The sequence below is a fragment of the Falco cherrug genome, chromosome 2 (assembly GCF_023634085.1).
Source record: "Falco cherrug isolate bFalChe1 chromosome 2, bFalChe1.pri, whole genome shotgun sequence".
Classification (NCBI taxonomy): domain Eukaryota; kingdom Metazoa; phylum Chordata; class Aves; order Falconiformes; family Falconidae; genus Falco; species Falco cherrug.
In genome coordinates, this window is record NC_073698.1 from 64,938,746 (window position 1) to 64,952,970 (window position 14,225).

Genomic DNA, 14,225 nt, shown 5'->3' on the forward strand with positions numbered 1-14,225 from the left:
ACAACTTTAAACAACGCATTTCCATTAAAGGAAATACAAATACAAGTTTGTGCTGGTTGCATTTTTGCCTATCAGCTATTCATAGCTGTTTTTCCTGCTGTTGGAAAAGTTAGCTTGGTAGTAGCTTTCAAAATGCTTATATCTTTGCCCCTTTAAACTATCAATCTAAATAATAAGCTTCTCCCTGCTCTCTGTAACTTTATTTACTTGTCTGTGCTCTTGCTCTCCTCTGTGGAAATGACCTGAAAATACCTCGCTGGTCAAACTGTTCCCTTTGAAGTGTCCACAGGTGCTGAGTCTGTCTGTAAAATTGTGTTGGAGAACTTCGGAGTGGATCTTGTACCACATACATTGCATCAGTTAGTTAAAAATACCAACTTGATTTTTGTTGCTGATATAACATGGTCAACGTCTTATGTTGTATATTGACAAGGGAAGAGATGTGACTTACCAATTTCTGTCTTGCACAGGTGTAAGCTTAACTGCTGGTTTATATTCACAGTGCTAAACCCATTGTAGAGATTTTTTTTTTAAAAAAAAAAAAAGTAGCAAAGAAAAAGAGAAAGAATAGATCCTTGGCTAAGATCTCCAGTTCAAATACATTCAGGTACAAATTTAGTTATTGCAATCTTAATTTCTGAGCTAGTATACTTGCTGCTGATTAGCCTGGGAAAAACGCAGCTTGTGAAGTTATAAAAGTAAAACTTCTCTCTCATTTCAAGGAAAGAATATTTTAGTAAATTCCTTGATTCTGTTTTTCTTTGCAAAGGATACACAATGAAGCTTTTATCTACTACCTCACTGAAGTCTACACATAATTTCAAATACTCAGAGTACTCCAGTTAAGTGTATTATGCAAGTAGAAAGGAGACATTTTGTATCAGGAACATACAAACATAATAGCTGAACCACCACAACAGTAAAGCAAAATCTGTGGTAAGCCTTTCTCTCATTCATGTAAGGACCTCACTTTTGAACCAAAGTTGTAGATCTGAGATGTTTAAGAATGATGGCACTCTTGAATCTTGTGTGTGAGTATTGATAGACATAAAGATCATATCTTTTTCTTACAGGCTAAATACCATTTCATTTGCATTATAGATTCAGGCTAGAAGACCCACCTTTTTGCTCTGTCATCATCTAATTATATCCAACTGCTTTGCTTCCTTTGTGTGGGGATGGGCAGAACACTTTTAATAATACTTTTTCTTGTGCAAACAGCAGTAGAATAATTAAGGAAACATTACAAAATAATCTCCTGCCTTTCTTTCTTGGACGTCTGAGCAGTCTCTTTGCTGCTCCCAAATTTTGCTGCCCCCAAATTTTGCTGCCATACCAAAAAAACTAGCATGGCTTTCACAGAGTTGTGGGGCATTACCCTTTTCTCTGTGTGTGTGTGTGCATGCACACGTGTGTGTGTTTTAGCAGCTGTGCACTACATTGTTTTTCTAATTTTCCCTGTCAATGCCATTTGAAATTGAAAAGAATACTAATTATTTCTAATTTGAGATTGTTTTTAGATATCAAGTCACTAATATGCCTCTTAATTAGAATTTGTGTAAAACAGTGCAATTTCCTTGGCTTGACACTTCTCTGTTACCCTACCTGCTTAATAAAAACAAGGAAACAAACCCTAAAGAAATTGCAACTGTGATGGGAAAAATTTAGATGTAACAGAGTGTAAAGAATAAACGCTAAATTACCTAGCCTTGTGGTAAACTTTACCAGTCCCATCCCACAGTAGCACAGCGAGTTTTCCAAGGATCATTTCTCCACTCCTTTCATATGTGAGATCACAATGCTCTGGGTCCACATAATTTTAATAATTGGTGCTGTTGTTTAAATAATTGTATACAAGAGTTAGGAGCACAAAGTGCTATTTCTTAAGCTAAGTCATTTTGCTACCTAACCTGTGGAGCTAATGCAATTTAACATGTTTTTAAAATATGAGTTTCTCCAAAATATAGGGCTGTTGCTGTTGTAAAAAATGGCCTTACACCAAGGTGTGTAGATCTGTTTAGAAGAGCTCCACCTAACTGGAGGTTTACTAGAATTGTAGAGGTTTATCCACTGAAAGCTTTACGTTTTAGAGAGGTAATTTGTGTTTTCTTTGATACTAAATCTGTTAAAGAAGTTTCAATTGAATAGCTTGCCAAAGTCAGTTATAAATGAGTTAATAACAAAGTTTTTCTTTAATGAAGGCTCATGGAAGTAGAGTGGAAGCAGATCTACTTCATTTGAAGTGATGTGTTTTTATTTTTTTAGATTGCTCACATGCACTTCAGTGCTCTTTTTTTCTATGGTGTTTCCATTTTTAGACGGAAAAGTTAGAATGCTCTCACTTACAGAATATTCCTTACAGGTGCATGTTATGAGACAAGAAGTAATTCTTGGGAATCATTTCAGGTAAAATGTGTGTGGACTGATTGCACCCGCTGAGGACTGATGCATTCTCTTCTGCCCTTTGCAATAAACAAATACTAAAGGTGGCACTCAAGTGGCACTTGTTTAATATTTCAAAATGAAATAATGCTGAATGTTTTTCAGCATTTTCACAGAATCACAGAATGGTTTGGGTTGGAAAGAACATTTAAAGATCATCTAGTCCAACCCCCCTGCCATGGTAAGGACATCTTTCGCTAGATCAGGTTGCTCAAAGCCTGATCCAACCTGACCTTTGCATAGTCACAACAGTGTTTACATTTTTTAGCAAAAATAAGGGATGGGGGGGCATGGGGGGTGGTGTGTGTGTTTATATCCTTTCAGAAATTTTGATTAAAAAAAAAAAAGAACAAACAAGAACCTAAGATTAGACTAAGAAAATGCTCTCTAAGAGATACCTGGTTGTCTTAGGAACACATAGAACTAATTGTTTCCAATTGTATCCGTCAGTGCATCCCTGCTTAAGCCTAGAAATAGGAGAGTGGGCTTGTGTGTGCCATTGTGGACAGAACTTGCCCAGCAAATAAGTTTAGGTTGCTGCACAGCTGTGGATGAGATTTCAGGACTGTGAGCTAGAGGGGAAGAAGATGATTTTCCAGTGGTTATGGCTGAGGTAACTAGATGTAGTCACTCTACAGACAGTCAACAGACCTGAACTTATTAAAATATTACAGTTAAATCATTACTTTTTTGGATGGTGATTAAAATTCCAGTAATTTATTTAAAAAAACAAACAAACAAACCTCTGTACAGATTGAATTATTTTCATGAGTTGTAGCATGTATAGAGCTCATCTAAGTTTTTGTCTCCTTTTTTTTGTAATTAGATGTATATAATTTGGAGATGCTGGAAGGTTACTATGTGGATTTGTTTTTAATAAGGTGTTTTAGATTTTTGCCTTAAACCTGTGTCTCAAGAAGGATGAGAGAAGTGAGATTGTTCATTTTGTCACTTGAATGCTTTCTCTCACTAAAACAAAAAACTAACAACAAAACCCTATCTAGCTTCCTAAAATTTCCCTTTTATCTTCTCCCTCCTGAATGCTATGGCTTGATTTACTTCTGGGAGAAGGGAATAAAATCACATTTTCTGGAGCTAATTTAAGAATCAACTGTGTAATGCTGCTTTTGTAGAGGTGAAGCAAGAAAAAGTGATTCCAAATCAAGGAAAAAAAAATAATTCCGTGCTCTATCAGGTTCATTATGAAATAAAGGGCACCTTTTAAAAAGTGAATCCAGCTACTTTTACTGTCATTTAATACAAACACAATTTATTTGTAGGATTTTTACTTTTTCCCATGTCCTTTTTGTAGCTTGCTGTGACAAGCAACTGCTTTGCTAGTGGCCTGTCTTCCGTTGGTGGCCATGTATTTAAAGTTGCAACATAGAAAGTGACTTCTATAGATCAGCGATGTTAAAGCTGAAAATATTACAGAATATGTTACGGATAGCACTTCAGATCACTCTGCCCTAAACTCTTTTCAGCAGTGAGGTCCTGATAAGGAAAAACAGCTCAGCAGCATTTGAAGGTGTATGTGTGCCTAAGTGTCCCAGCAGGAAAATACTGGGGAAAAAGATAATCAGTGAGTAACGATCTTCTAACAGCACGAGGCAGGACAGAGTCGTCTCCACCCAAGATAACCACAGATGACTGTACTAGAAATGGAAAATTAATAGGCAATATCAAGGCAGGATGACTGTGTTTGCCCTTGACAATCAGTGGTGGTCTGGGAACTTCCTGAAGGTCATAGTCTGGGCTTCTGCTCTTAGGATGTGTCCTGCAAGCCTATTGTTGGTTTTTTGTTTCATATGTCCTATTTATAGAAATTAAGTAGAACAAAGCAAGTAACCAATAGGGATACAGCAAATAATGTATAATTGGACCTAAAAATAGATATTCAAGAGAGAGCAGAACACCTCATGAGCAACAGAAATAATCATTATCATGCTTGAAAAATCTCTTTAATAAGAGAGGAAAATGCTTTGGTCCTAGGATCCGGGGGTAGAAAAAAAATAATAGAATCAAACCTGGTCTTAAATTACATTTGTGTTGTGAATATTTATATAGCTAAAATTTAGTCCCTTGACTTAACATTGCTGCATTTGGCTGTGTTGTAAAGGTTATGTTTGCAAATTTGTGATATTTGCATAATAGTTGCATTTTGTTGTTGCTGTTTACATGCATCCAGAGCACAATTATTTTCTGATGTAGTTTGATTTCAAGGGCCACATAGTGGTAGCATTGTAAGCTTGTAAACTGGTAGACTGAAGACAGATTCACCATAAATTAACATAAGGATACTACTTGAGTTCTTCTAACTATATGTGGTTTTGGAGGGAAGTGGTGGTTGCTTTTATCAAATAAATCTGAGCTCAAATATTTCTCTTCTTTTTCTGCTGAGGTTGGATGCAAAGACACTGAAAGTGCCTAATAGCACACTAATTTTCACAGATCACTGTTGCTGTCGTGAGTATTGTTAATATAGTTTCCAACTGATTTCTGCACAATTGTCAGGCTTCAGGGCTGGAAAAAATATCCTTATTATTTTACCACAGCAATTCTTGGCTGGTTTTACTCAATTTTTTAACTGTGAAGCAAAGATAACTTTTCAGCGATGTGTCCCTGCCACCTCCCACTGTAAAATTCATGCAGTTGCTAGGGCTCAAGAAGTCCTTTGTCCAGCCTCTCTTTATGAAAATATACTTGCTTAAGACAAGAAACAGTAACATTGCCTTTAAAAAAAGCAACAACTACATTTTGTATATAAAAACGTGTGAAGCACACTCACTTAAAAGCATTGTGTTTGTGAATTTTACCCAGCGGTGCAAATGACAGAAAAGATACAGATAATGATATCTAGCTCAGCAGCAGCCATACTGCAGCATAGGTATTTGGCTCCACTTTACCTTTCGTAGGTAATCTGAGAGGCTGAACAGGAAATCTCATTTGAAACACCTTCCCCCATTTCTTTTAATGTTCTGCCATTTCTTTTAGACTGGTAGTAGAGCAGCCAGCTGAGACGGGGGTGGGGCTGCATGAATGAGTTCAAACTGGTAAGAAGGTTGAGTTTAGTTCAAGATGGAGATTCACCTACTTTTTTTTTTTCTTTTCCTAAATTGGTTCATTTCTTTCTCCAAATTGGCAATATTTACATACAGTTGACCTTTGTCAAAAAAAAGATGCACTGCCATCTGGTGTCAAAACTGTGTTCACATGAGCAAAGCCATTTGTACAGAAAAAATCTGATGTGGTGCAAAAAGTTCCTTCCTAAAAAACTTCCAAAGCTCTGAAGAAAAGACTAGACTGTTCAGAATAAACAATGTCCATGCTGATGAGCCCTGCACCAAAAAAACCCTCCACAGTAGTTTCATTACTGGGAAACTGCAAGCTGGGTAAAGGGACTTGCATGTAAACACGCCTGCTGCTTGTTTCTTTTGTAGGCGGAAGAGGAGGAGATGGATGTCCTGTTATCACCTTTCCAGACTATCCAGCTTTCAGTGAGATCCCAGAGAAGGAATTCCAGAATGTCCTGACCTACCTGACAAGCATCCCAAGGTGAGCACCTGTCTAAGAGAAAATACCCTTTTATCTGCTAAGTGATTTTTCACGTTCAGTCACTTACATGATGGTGTAAAGGTCAGGCTTGGTATTTAATTGAAGAAAAAGAAAATGCAGCTTATGGTTTAGTGTCAATAAGCGTTGACCAGTGACAGCTTCCTAATGTAGCTGTTGGATGAATTATTGCCATGTGAAAAGTGACGGTGGCAGGAAGGGAGATTTTCTCAACCCCTAATGTTTGATTTCTATCAGCACCCCAGGAAAGTCGAGACCCTTGTGCCCAGCTAGTCTGTCAGTGTCCTGTTACAGGGACCTTTCACTGAACAGTCCTGCTGGATAAGAGGGCAATTCAACTGACTTGTTCAGGGAAACATGCCAACAGCGTAAGGGGGGACCCCTCAGTGGTTCTTACCACTTGATTTGAATATGTTATTCACTGTGGTTGACTGCTAGCACCACAAAGGACTAACACTAACAGTTTGTGGAATAACACTCTTTAGTAGTATAAAATTGTGATAGAATAAGGTTCAAAGATTGATGGTGATAAATACACTGACTGCAAAGCAAGTTTTAAACAATATATCTAATAACAGCTAACATATGGTAATCACAGAAGAAAGGTTTTTACCCAATAGGTGTCCCTAGGGGGGAGAAGATAGGTTCAGCCTGTTGACTGATCTCAGAGGTTATGATGGAATCTTCCTAACTTCTCCCCTGTTCTGTCCACCTTTTATACTTCATAGTATATTGCATGTTCATTCATCATACATAGGATTGGTTACAAGTTTCTTGCTTTTAATGCAAATTAGTACACATCCTCAGATTGCACTACTGAAGTCCTCTACTAACTATGCATGCTCCTCAAGCAGGGTTTTGCCCTCTTTCAGGGAAGCTATTTGGGTTGGAGGTCATGATGTCCCACTACCACAATTATCTTTGTCTTATTTTCAACTAATTTTCTGTTGACCTCAGTGGATTGCAACACCTTATCTTCCTGTTTCCTCTCATAGCTAGAACTTTCCTCATTTGAAGGCCTCTTTCTGCATAACTTAGATAATGGTGTTCTCTTCACTATCTGTTCTTTGTCACTCATCCTCCCGAAGGCTGGCTACCTTGATTAGAAGTCCCTTCATTCATTAACAACTTTCAAGTGAGTCAGATTGACTTAGATTTGTGAACACTGAACCAGGGTTGGGTGATATGGGAGTTTAGACAGCATTCCCCTGCCTCTGGACTTATTTCTGTTCAGGACTAGTCCATTTCCATCACATTTAGGTGGAGCTTGAGTGACTCTAGTCACACATATTGTTGTTGCGACCTGGTATCTTGTGCCCAGTGAGGTGTAGTACCTTGGGAGCTGGTAACTTTGGAGGTGTGCGTTAGTGTTACAATGAGATTATTTCATCTGAGGACAGTAATTTCACCACAGTGGTTGGCTCAGCCACAGACACGTCATAGATTCTTCATGTGACAACTGGTATATGAAGTTTGTCAGCTGTGTGGTGCCATCAAGTTCCCATTCCTGCAGGGAGCACAAGAGAGCCTGGCCACCAGGTCTCCACTCTGCTCCATCCTCCATTACTCCTATCAGCACCTGCTGAGCTGGCAGGGTGTGTTGTTTAGGGAACTGTGGTGATGCAGATTCCATGCATGCCAACCATCCTGAAAGCGATAGCTGTATTGTAACCTAAAAAGTTTTCTGTAATACTATGCTTCTATAAGGACCCAGTTTTCTCTAATTCCCCCCCTCATGGTGTTTTTCCCATAATTATATACTGCTATTTATGTTGCATCAGAAAACTACTTCTTGGTATGTATGGATGCAGATTCTGTGATAGATGTTGTCCTCTTGTTTCTTATCTTTGCTGTATCTTAGAGTGCAATGCTCTATGTTTTAATTGAAAACGTGTGATTTTGGCAGAACATGCTAATTCTTGGATGCTACTCAAGAGGTTACTCAGTGTGAAGGAATACTTCATAGTTACATAGAGAGGTTTGTCCTAACAGCCTGTGCTCTGTTACCTTGGCTCAGTTGAATGTGCCATGTTTGCAGCACTTCCAAAACTTCGAGGATGCTAAGCAGGCCCAGCAATTAATCCTGGCTCTCTTAGAGGGTACGGTAGTATTACCAGCGGGCTGCTCAATAAAAATTGTGACTTTTGTTGAAGAACTATTAGGGAATGAAATACTGGAGTTCAAGATCCTGATGGAGGTGAGGAAGGCAAGTAGCAAAGTACAGACCCTAGCTAGACTTCAAGAGAATAGATCTTGGGCTTATTCAGGGAACTGGTAGGTGGGATTCAATGGAAGGTAACTCTGAAAAGTAAATCTGCTCAGGAAGGCTGCCAAGTTTTCAAGGACAGCATCCTCCAAGCACAAAGAACAGTACGTCCTGGAAAACGAATAGACATAGCAGGAGACTGACCTGGCTGAATGGGGAACTTGTGACTGAGCTGCAGTAGGAAGACAGCATACAGAAGGTGAAAGCAGGGACAGGCTACAAAGGAAGAATATAGAAACATTGCCCAGACCTGTAGGGATGGTTTTAGGAAAGTCAAAGCACACCTGGAGCTGAGGGACAAGAAACAAAGGGACATCAAGGACAACCTAAAAAAACCTCCTGTTGCTTTAGTAATACAGGAATAAACAAAGAAAATGTAGACCTGTGCTGAATGGGCTGGGTAAATTAGTAGCAGCCAATGAAGATGAGGCTGGAACTTAAATCCCTTGCTTCAGTCTTCTCTGACAGCGTCTCCTAGGCCTGTGTGTTTAGAGTGAGGGTTCAAGGAGGAGAATGACTAGCAAAGGATGAGGATCAAGGGTCTCTTGAGAAATCTTGACCCAAATCTAGTCCTTGGGATAAGATGAGCTACGCTGAGAGAGTGGTGAGGAGGCTGGCTAGTGTCATGGCGAGGTTGCTCTTTATCACCTTTTAGTTTTTGAGATCAGAGATGGACCATGATGAGTGGAGAAAGGTAAATATTGCATTCGTGTTCAGAAAGATCAAGAATAATGATCTGGAGCACTACAGGCTGGTCAACCTCACTCTAGTCTGTGAGAAAATTATGAAGTGAGTCCTCTTCAAACACATTTTTGGGCACAAGAAAGGTGGTGGTGATAGGGAGTAGCCAGCACTGATTAAGCAAAAGTAACTCTGCTTGACCAACCTACTTCTGTGATGAATTTACTGGTTGCATGAATGAGGGCAAGCTGTGCATGTATTTTACCTCACCTTAAGCAAAACTTTCGATCTTCCCCAGCACCCTTGTATCCACTTGAGTAGTTAAGTTTTGGCAGGTGCTGGGTAGGTGAGAAGCTGCTTGGATCATCCAGCTCAAAGATTGGTGGTTAATGGCTCATGCTCTACCTGGAGACAGAGTTCCTCAGAGAACCATACGTATCTGTGCTGCCTGAGATCCTTGGCAAAGATCTGGAGGAGGAGATTGGAGTCATCCTTGTCAACTTTGTGGATGAGACCAGTAGGCCTGTCGGTACACTTGAGGGAAGGACTGCCATTCAGAGGAGCCTAGACAGGTGGGAGGTATGGACTGACCGGGACCTCATGAAATTTGACGACAAATGCCAAGTCCTGCAATTGGGATGGACTAACCACCTGCAAGAGTGCAGGCTGGGAACTAACTGACTGTGAGGCAGATTTTCTGAAAAGGACCTGGAGGTCCTGGTGGGCAGTAGGCAGCAGAGAAGGCTGGTGGCCCCAGGGCTGCACCAGCAGGAGCATGGCCAGGAGAGGGTGGCAGCAAGAGGTCTACTGGCTGGTTCTCTCCAGACCCCATCTGTGGTTTGGGCCCAGCTCTGAGTTACTACAGGATGGGGGGGCCACAAACTGGGAGTAAGTCCAGTGGGGGCCCCACAATGGTCAGAGCTGGACCCAATGTGCAAGGAGAGGCTACAGGAGCGGGGCTTGCTCAGCTGGGAGAGGGAAAGCTGTGGAGATCCAACAGCCACCATTCCCACCAGCCAGGGGGCCAGGGGGCAGTGGCAACAGGCTTCTCACAGGGGTGGGCAGTGGAGGAAGGCAAGCCTGGGATGGGAATAGGAACAGAGAAGTTGTAACCTGGAAGTAAGGGAAAAAAATCGTTGCTGGGACAATAATGAAGCACTGAGACAAGCTGCCAGGAGAAGTTATGGAGTCTCTGTCCTTGGAGGTTTTCAAGACCTAGCTGTACAAAACACTGAAAAACCTGGTCTGAATTTGTAGTTGCCCATGCTTCGAGGATGAGCTGGACTAGAAGCCTCCTGAGATCCCTTCAAATCTGAATCATTGTATGATTCAAGATCTCTTTTATGTCTTTCCCAAATTGATCTATATGGCTCTCCCAGATTAAAACCTCTTAGAAATACACATTATGTAACACTGGCTAAATTTGGGCTCAAGCTGAATTTTGCATTCTTTTCACTGACAGCATTCATGCTGAACTCACATTTGGAACTAGTCATGGCAGATGTCCTTCACACACATGCATGCTTTTCTTTATTGTACGTCTGTGAAGAGAAATGGTAGTGTTCTTGTAAAGGGCTTTCCTCTTAATTATTTTGTAGGACCTGCTCCCTGTGAGGGAATACTGGTTATACGTAGCACTGTACTGTGAGGTGCCCTCCTGGCTGTGCTTGATAATCCCTAGTTTATCAAGGAGTGGAACTGTGAGGCTAACAATCAACTTTTCAGTTTTCTTTGTTTATCCTTGTGTTGATTAAACTGCATGGTGCTAAGCCTTCCTTCATGGTACCTTTTTTGGATACTGTTACTACAAATACTTATGTACTAAACTCATATCTGCACCTCCTTTTGAAAGTCCTTGGTGGTGCGCTTCATGGTGGCCCATTGAACTTCCACACAGACTGGGATTTATGTGAGAAATTCTGATCAGAAAAACAGCATCTGGTGCAGGGGAGGAGCACTGAACACATCTCAAGAGCACCAGTTTGGCAGGAGCATGTTTTTACTAATTAAGTCTGGGAGCAGATTTTCTGGAGGTTTTTCTATTAGTTTACCGTGCTTGACAACAGTTGTTCCATGTGTATTGAGCCAGTAGTGGTCATTCCTCAAGTCTGGCTGTTGTAAGATTTTCTTGTTTATTTCTTTTATTATTCTTTACAAAGAAATCACTTTTCTGTGTAAAAGAAGGAGATAGCCTGGCTGAGTAGATGTGAAGAGTAAGGTATTAACTATTGTAAATATAACAATACTTCAGTGTTAGGGCGATAACAGTTCAGTTTCAACCTTGTAAAAATAATGCTGCGGTTAAGATACTGATAAACCTGGGACCTTTTTGTGCCTGAGAACTGCAGTTTTCTCAGAGGGCTGAAGACATCCTTAATATCTTCACTAGTGGTGTTACGAGCTTAGTGTGTGTGAAATTGTGTTTGTGAGCCCTTTTGAAGGTTTATAGGAATAAAAAAATACAGAAATACCAGATGACATAGCCAGATGTCAGCAGACATCCCCTTATAAAGTATGTTCTGTTAACGATAAGTTATTGCCTGTGTATACTCCAAAGAGGGGCAGTACTGTAATTTTCCTTAAATTGTGATATTTCTAGTGCTGTTAAAGCTGTCCTAAGTTAGGATTATTGTTATCTTAGTTTTCAAGGGCTAAAATTTCATATACTGTTTTGGATGCTTTGGAAACTGCTTTTGAGGGAAATGGAGGCAGTTTTTTATTTATTTTGTAACTTTATTAAAGAGGCATAAGGAGTACAGATTTACAGGAAGGATAGAAATGCAGCCCACAGCTTTTATGCATAGACTGCTGTCCAGATTAGTGTCATCTAGCTTATGAAGTACCTAAGTCTGTGTTCTGGCTGACTGAGGGGAAGTGGACTTTTCTGTGAAAAGCCCTGTAGGGCACAGACTTTTCTGGAGCCACAACAGTTTGTCAGAAAACTGCTTATGCTACTCAGCCCTGTACAAGATTTGTGATCGCAGTATGGGGTTGGTACCAATAACTTAAAACTCATTGTCTGCCTGCCTGCAGTCGCGTGTTAAGGGAAATGATATTTCATGGGAATGACAGTGAGGAACTACTACAGCCTCATAAGAAAGGACCTTTCTTTGCTCTGCTGTAGAGTTCACCCAATAAAATATTCAGTGGTATAATAAATCTTAGCAGTGGCATCAGGTTTTCAAGGTTTTTTCCCAAGTGAAAGAAGTAGTCTTGGTAATAAGACTAGCTTAGGACTTTCTTGAAGGAGGAAAAACTGAAAACTCTTAATCTACCTTTATTATTCCCCTCTAATTTTATAGGTAAACATGACCTTGTTTCCTCTTGCGTTCTTGCTCTATACTATCTAGTCGCTGGGTTTCGCAAGCTTTTTCTGTGTAAACTTTCTCCTGTCTTTTTCATAGTGAACTTTAATCATGAAGAGTTAAATGTCTTATGGGGCACCTTGCATTTGGAAATGGAACTGTTACAAATTGCACATTACCTACTTAGTTGACCATGGAGTAGAATAGTGCAAATAGTAAAGCTATCAGCTTGTGCTCAGATGTGTAAATGCCTGATACATGATGATGTTAAGAAAGGAGACAGTGGAAAGGGAATACCTCAACTTAAGATACTCAATTAACCCTGGTGCAGTTGGATATCATTAAGCAAAGAGCTGAACCATCTTCTTCAGGTGGATGTTTTTGCAAGGTAAATTCATGTTCTATAGACAGGTGGATAAAATACAATATCTAACATATGGTTTGTAATTATCTCAAAATATTCAATACAGCTTGTTGACATAGCATGTGACAACAGTCATGTGTCATGTATACTTAAAGATCACTGCTTTATCAGGAAAAAAATGATGGATTAAGGATGAATGCTATAGCCAGTGGAAGATTACAGCTAATCCGTTTATAACTGCTGTTTTGGTAATGAGATTTATGTTGTAAAGGTATACATGTAATACTTCTGAAACAGGTTTTTCCTTTCAGCAGCTAATTTTTTTTATTAGTCTTGAAGTACAAGTTGAAGTTTTATTAAAAAGGTGAGCATTCTCTTGGGAAGATTTTTCTTGAGTCAAATGGTTTTTGGTTTTATACGTATAGTACCCAAGATGAAAGAAGGAGAATCTATGGCAGTATGTAATATATTTAAGGCAGTACTTTCTAGGAAGAGTGTTTTAACTGAAAGGTTGAATTGATACAAATGCTTTCCATCTAAGTATTGATCCACAGGAATTAATAGTTCTTGTCGGTGGAGATGCTGAATGAAGTCATATCTGTAGATAAGTGTCTGTAAGAGGTAAGCTGTTTAAATTCAACTGGGTTTCAGCAGAGGACAGTGAGCTGAGTCTTGCATCTATCTGAGATGCTTTGAGGACATTTTATAATGTCCACGTAGCTGGTCTGATTCTTTTTCTGCAGAGAAGACTGTCTCCTGTGACTTCACTGGATGAGTCCTTTGGGGATTGCTGCTGGGCTGGGTAGGAAAAGGAAGTCATGCAGAACAGGGTTGTCTCACCTCTTAGCTAATGAAAAAACTGATGACCTCCATACACAGTGTCCATCGTTCTTGCTGCAAAGTGGGAGAGACACCTGTGGGATGTACCTTTGCTACGGTTAGAGGAAGAATATTCTGTTCAGGTTTGCAGTTGGCTCCTGAAACAGCTGCCAACTGTACCCTTAAGAAGTCATCTCAGGGCTTTCAGTATTCTCTTCTTTTTTTAATCTCTTTTTTGAAAGTATTTTTTTACTATTTCTATTTATCTTAGTAAACAGACTTTTAGGATTTGCAATGTACCCTGAAGGCAAGTGTTGTTCATACTTAATTCTGTCCATCGCAGCTGTCATTCTAAATATATTTTATTTCACTTCAGTGTGTACACATTCTTGGAATAAGACTTTACGAAATGTGGGGTGTAGCATGAGAATTTGGTCCAAAAGAAATTAATAGATAATTGCAGTGTGTGGTGCTTTTTTTTATAAAAAAAAAAAAAAAAAAGGATTTTTCAACATACAGTTTTGCTTCTGGTTAATTAGCAGCTTCTACTGCAATCAGAAAACAATATGCTGTATGAGAGAAAAAAGGATACATAGTTTTGATGCTTTTCTTTGTTACTTATATAGGTTTGTCTTTGAACAAAGAAAGCAAGTTAAAATTCTTGCAGTCACAAGAGATTGGAAAATTAGTATTTTAAAAGTGTAAAACTGAATCTTAAATATGAAATTCCTTCCAGAGAAATAACAAATAGTGTTGATTAGGAAATCCAGAACAG

The 14,225-nt window shown here is 39.5% G+C and overlaps 1 protein-coding gene across 18 annotated transcripts in view; it reads left to right on the forward strand.

The window, feature by feature from the left end:
* Positions 1-14,225, forward strand: part of MCF2L (MCF.2 cell line derived transforming sequence like) — a 164,366-nt gene that overhangs the window by 98,215 nt on the left and 51,926 nt on the right. For all 18 annotated transcript variants that reach the window (XR_008730942.1, XM_055702331.1, XM_055702320.1 and 15 more), the window contains one exon: positions 5,883-5,997. Coding sequence is in view for 17 of the 18 variants with exons in the window: in XM_055702331.1 (XP_055558306.1) it covers positions 5,883-5,997 (115 nt within the window). In the remaining variant the exon portion in view is untranslated. The remainder of the gene's footprint in view (positions 1-5,882; positions 5,998-14,225) is intronic.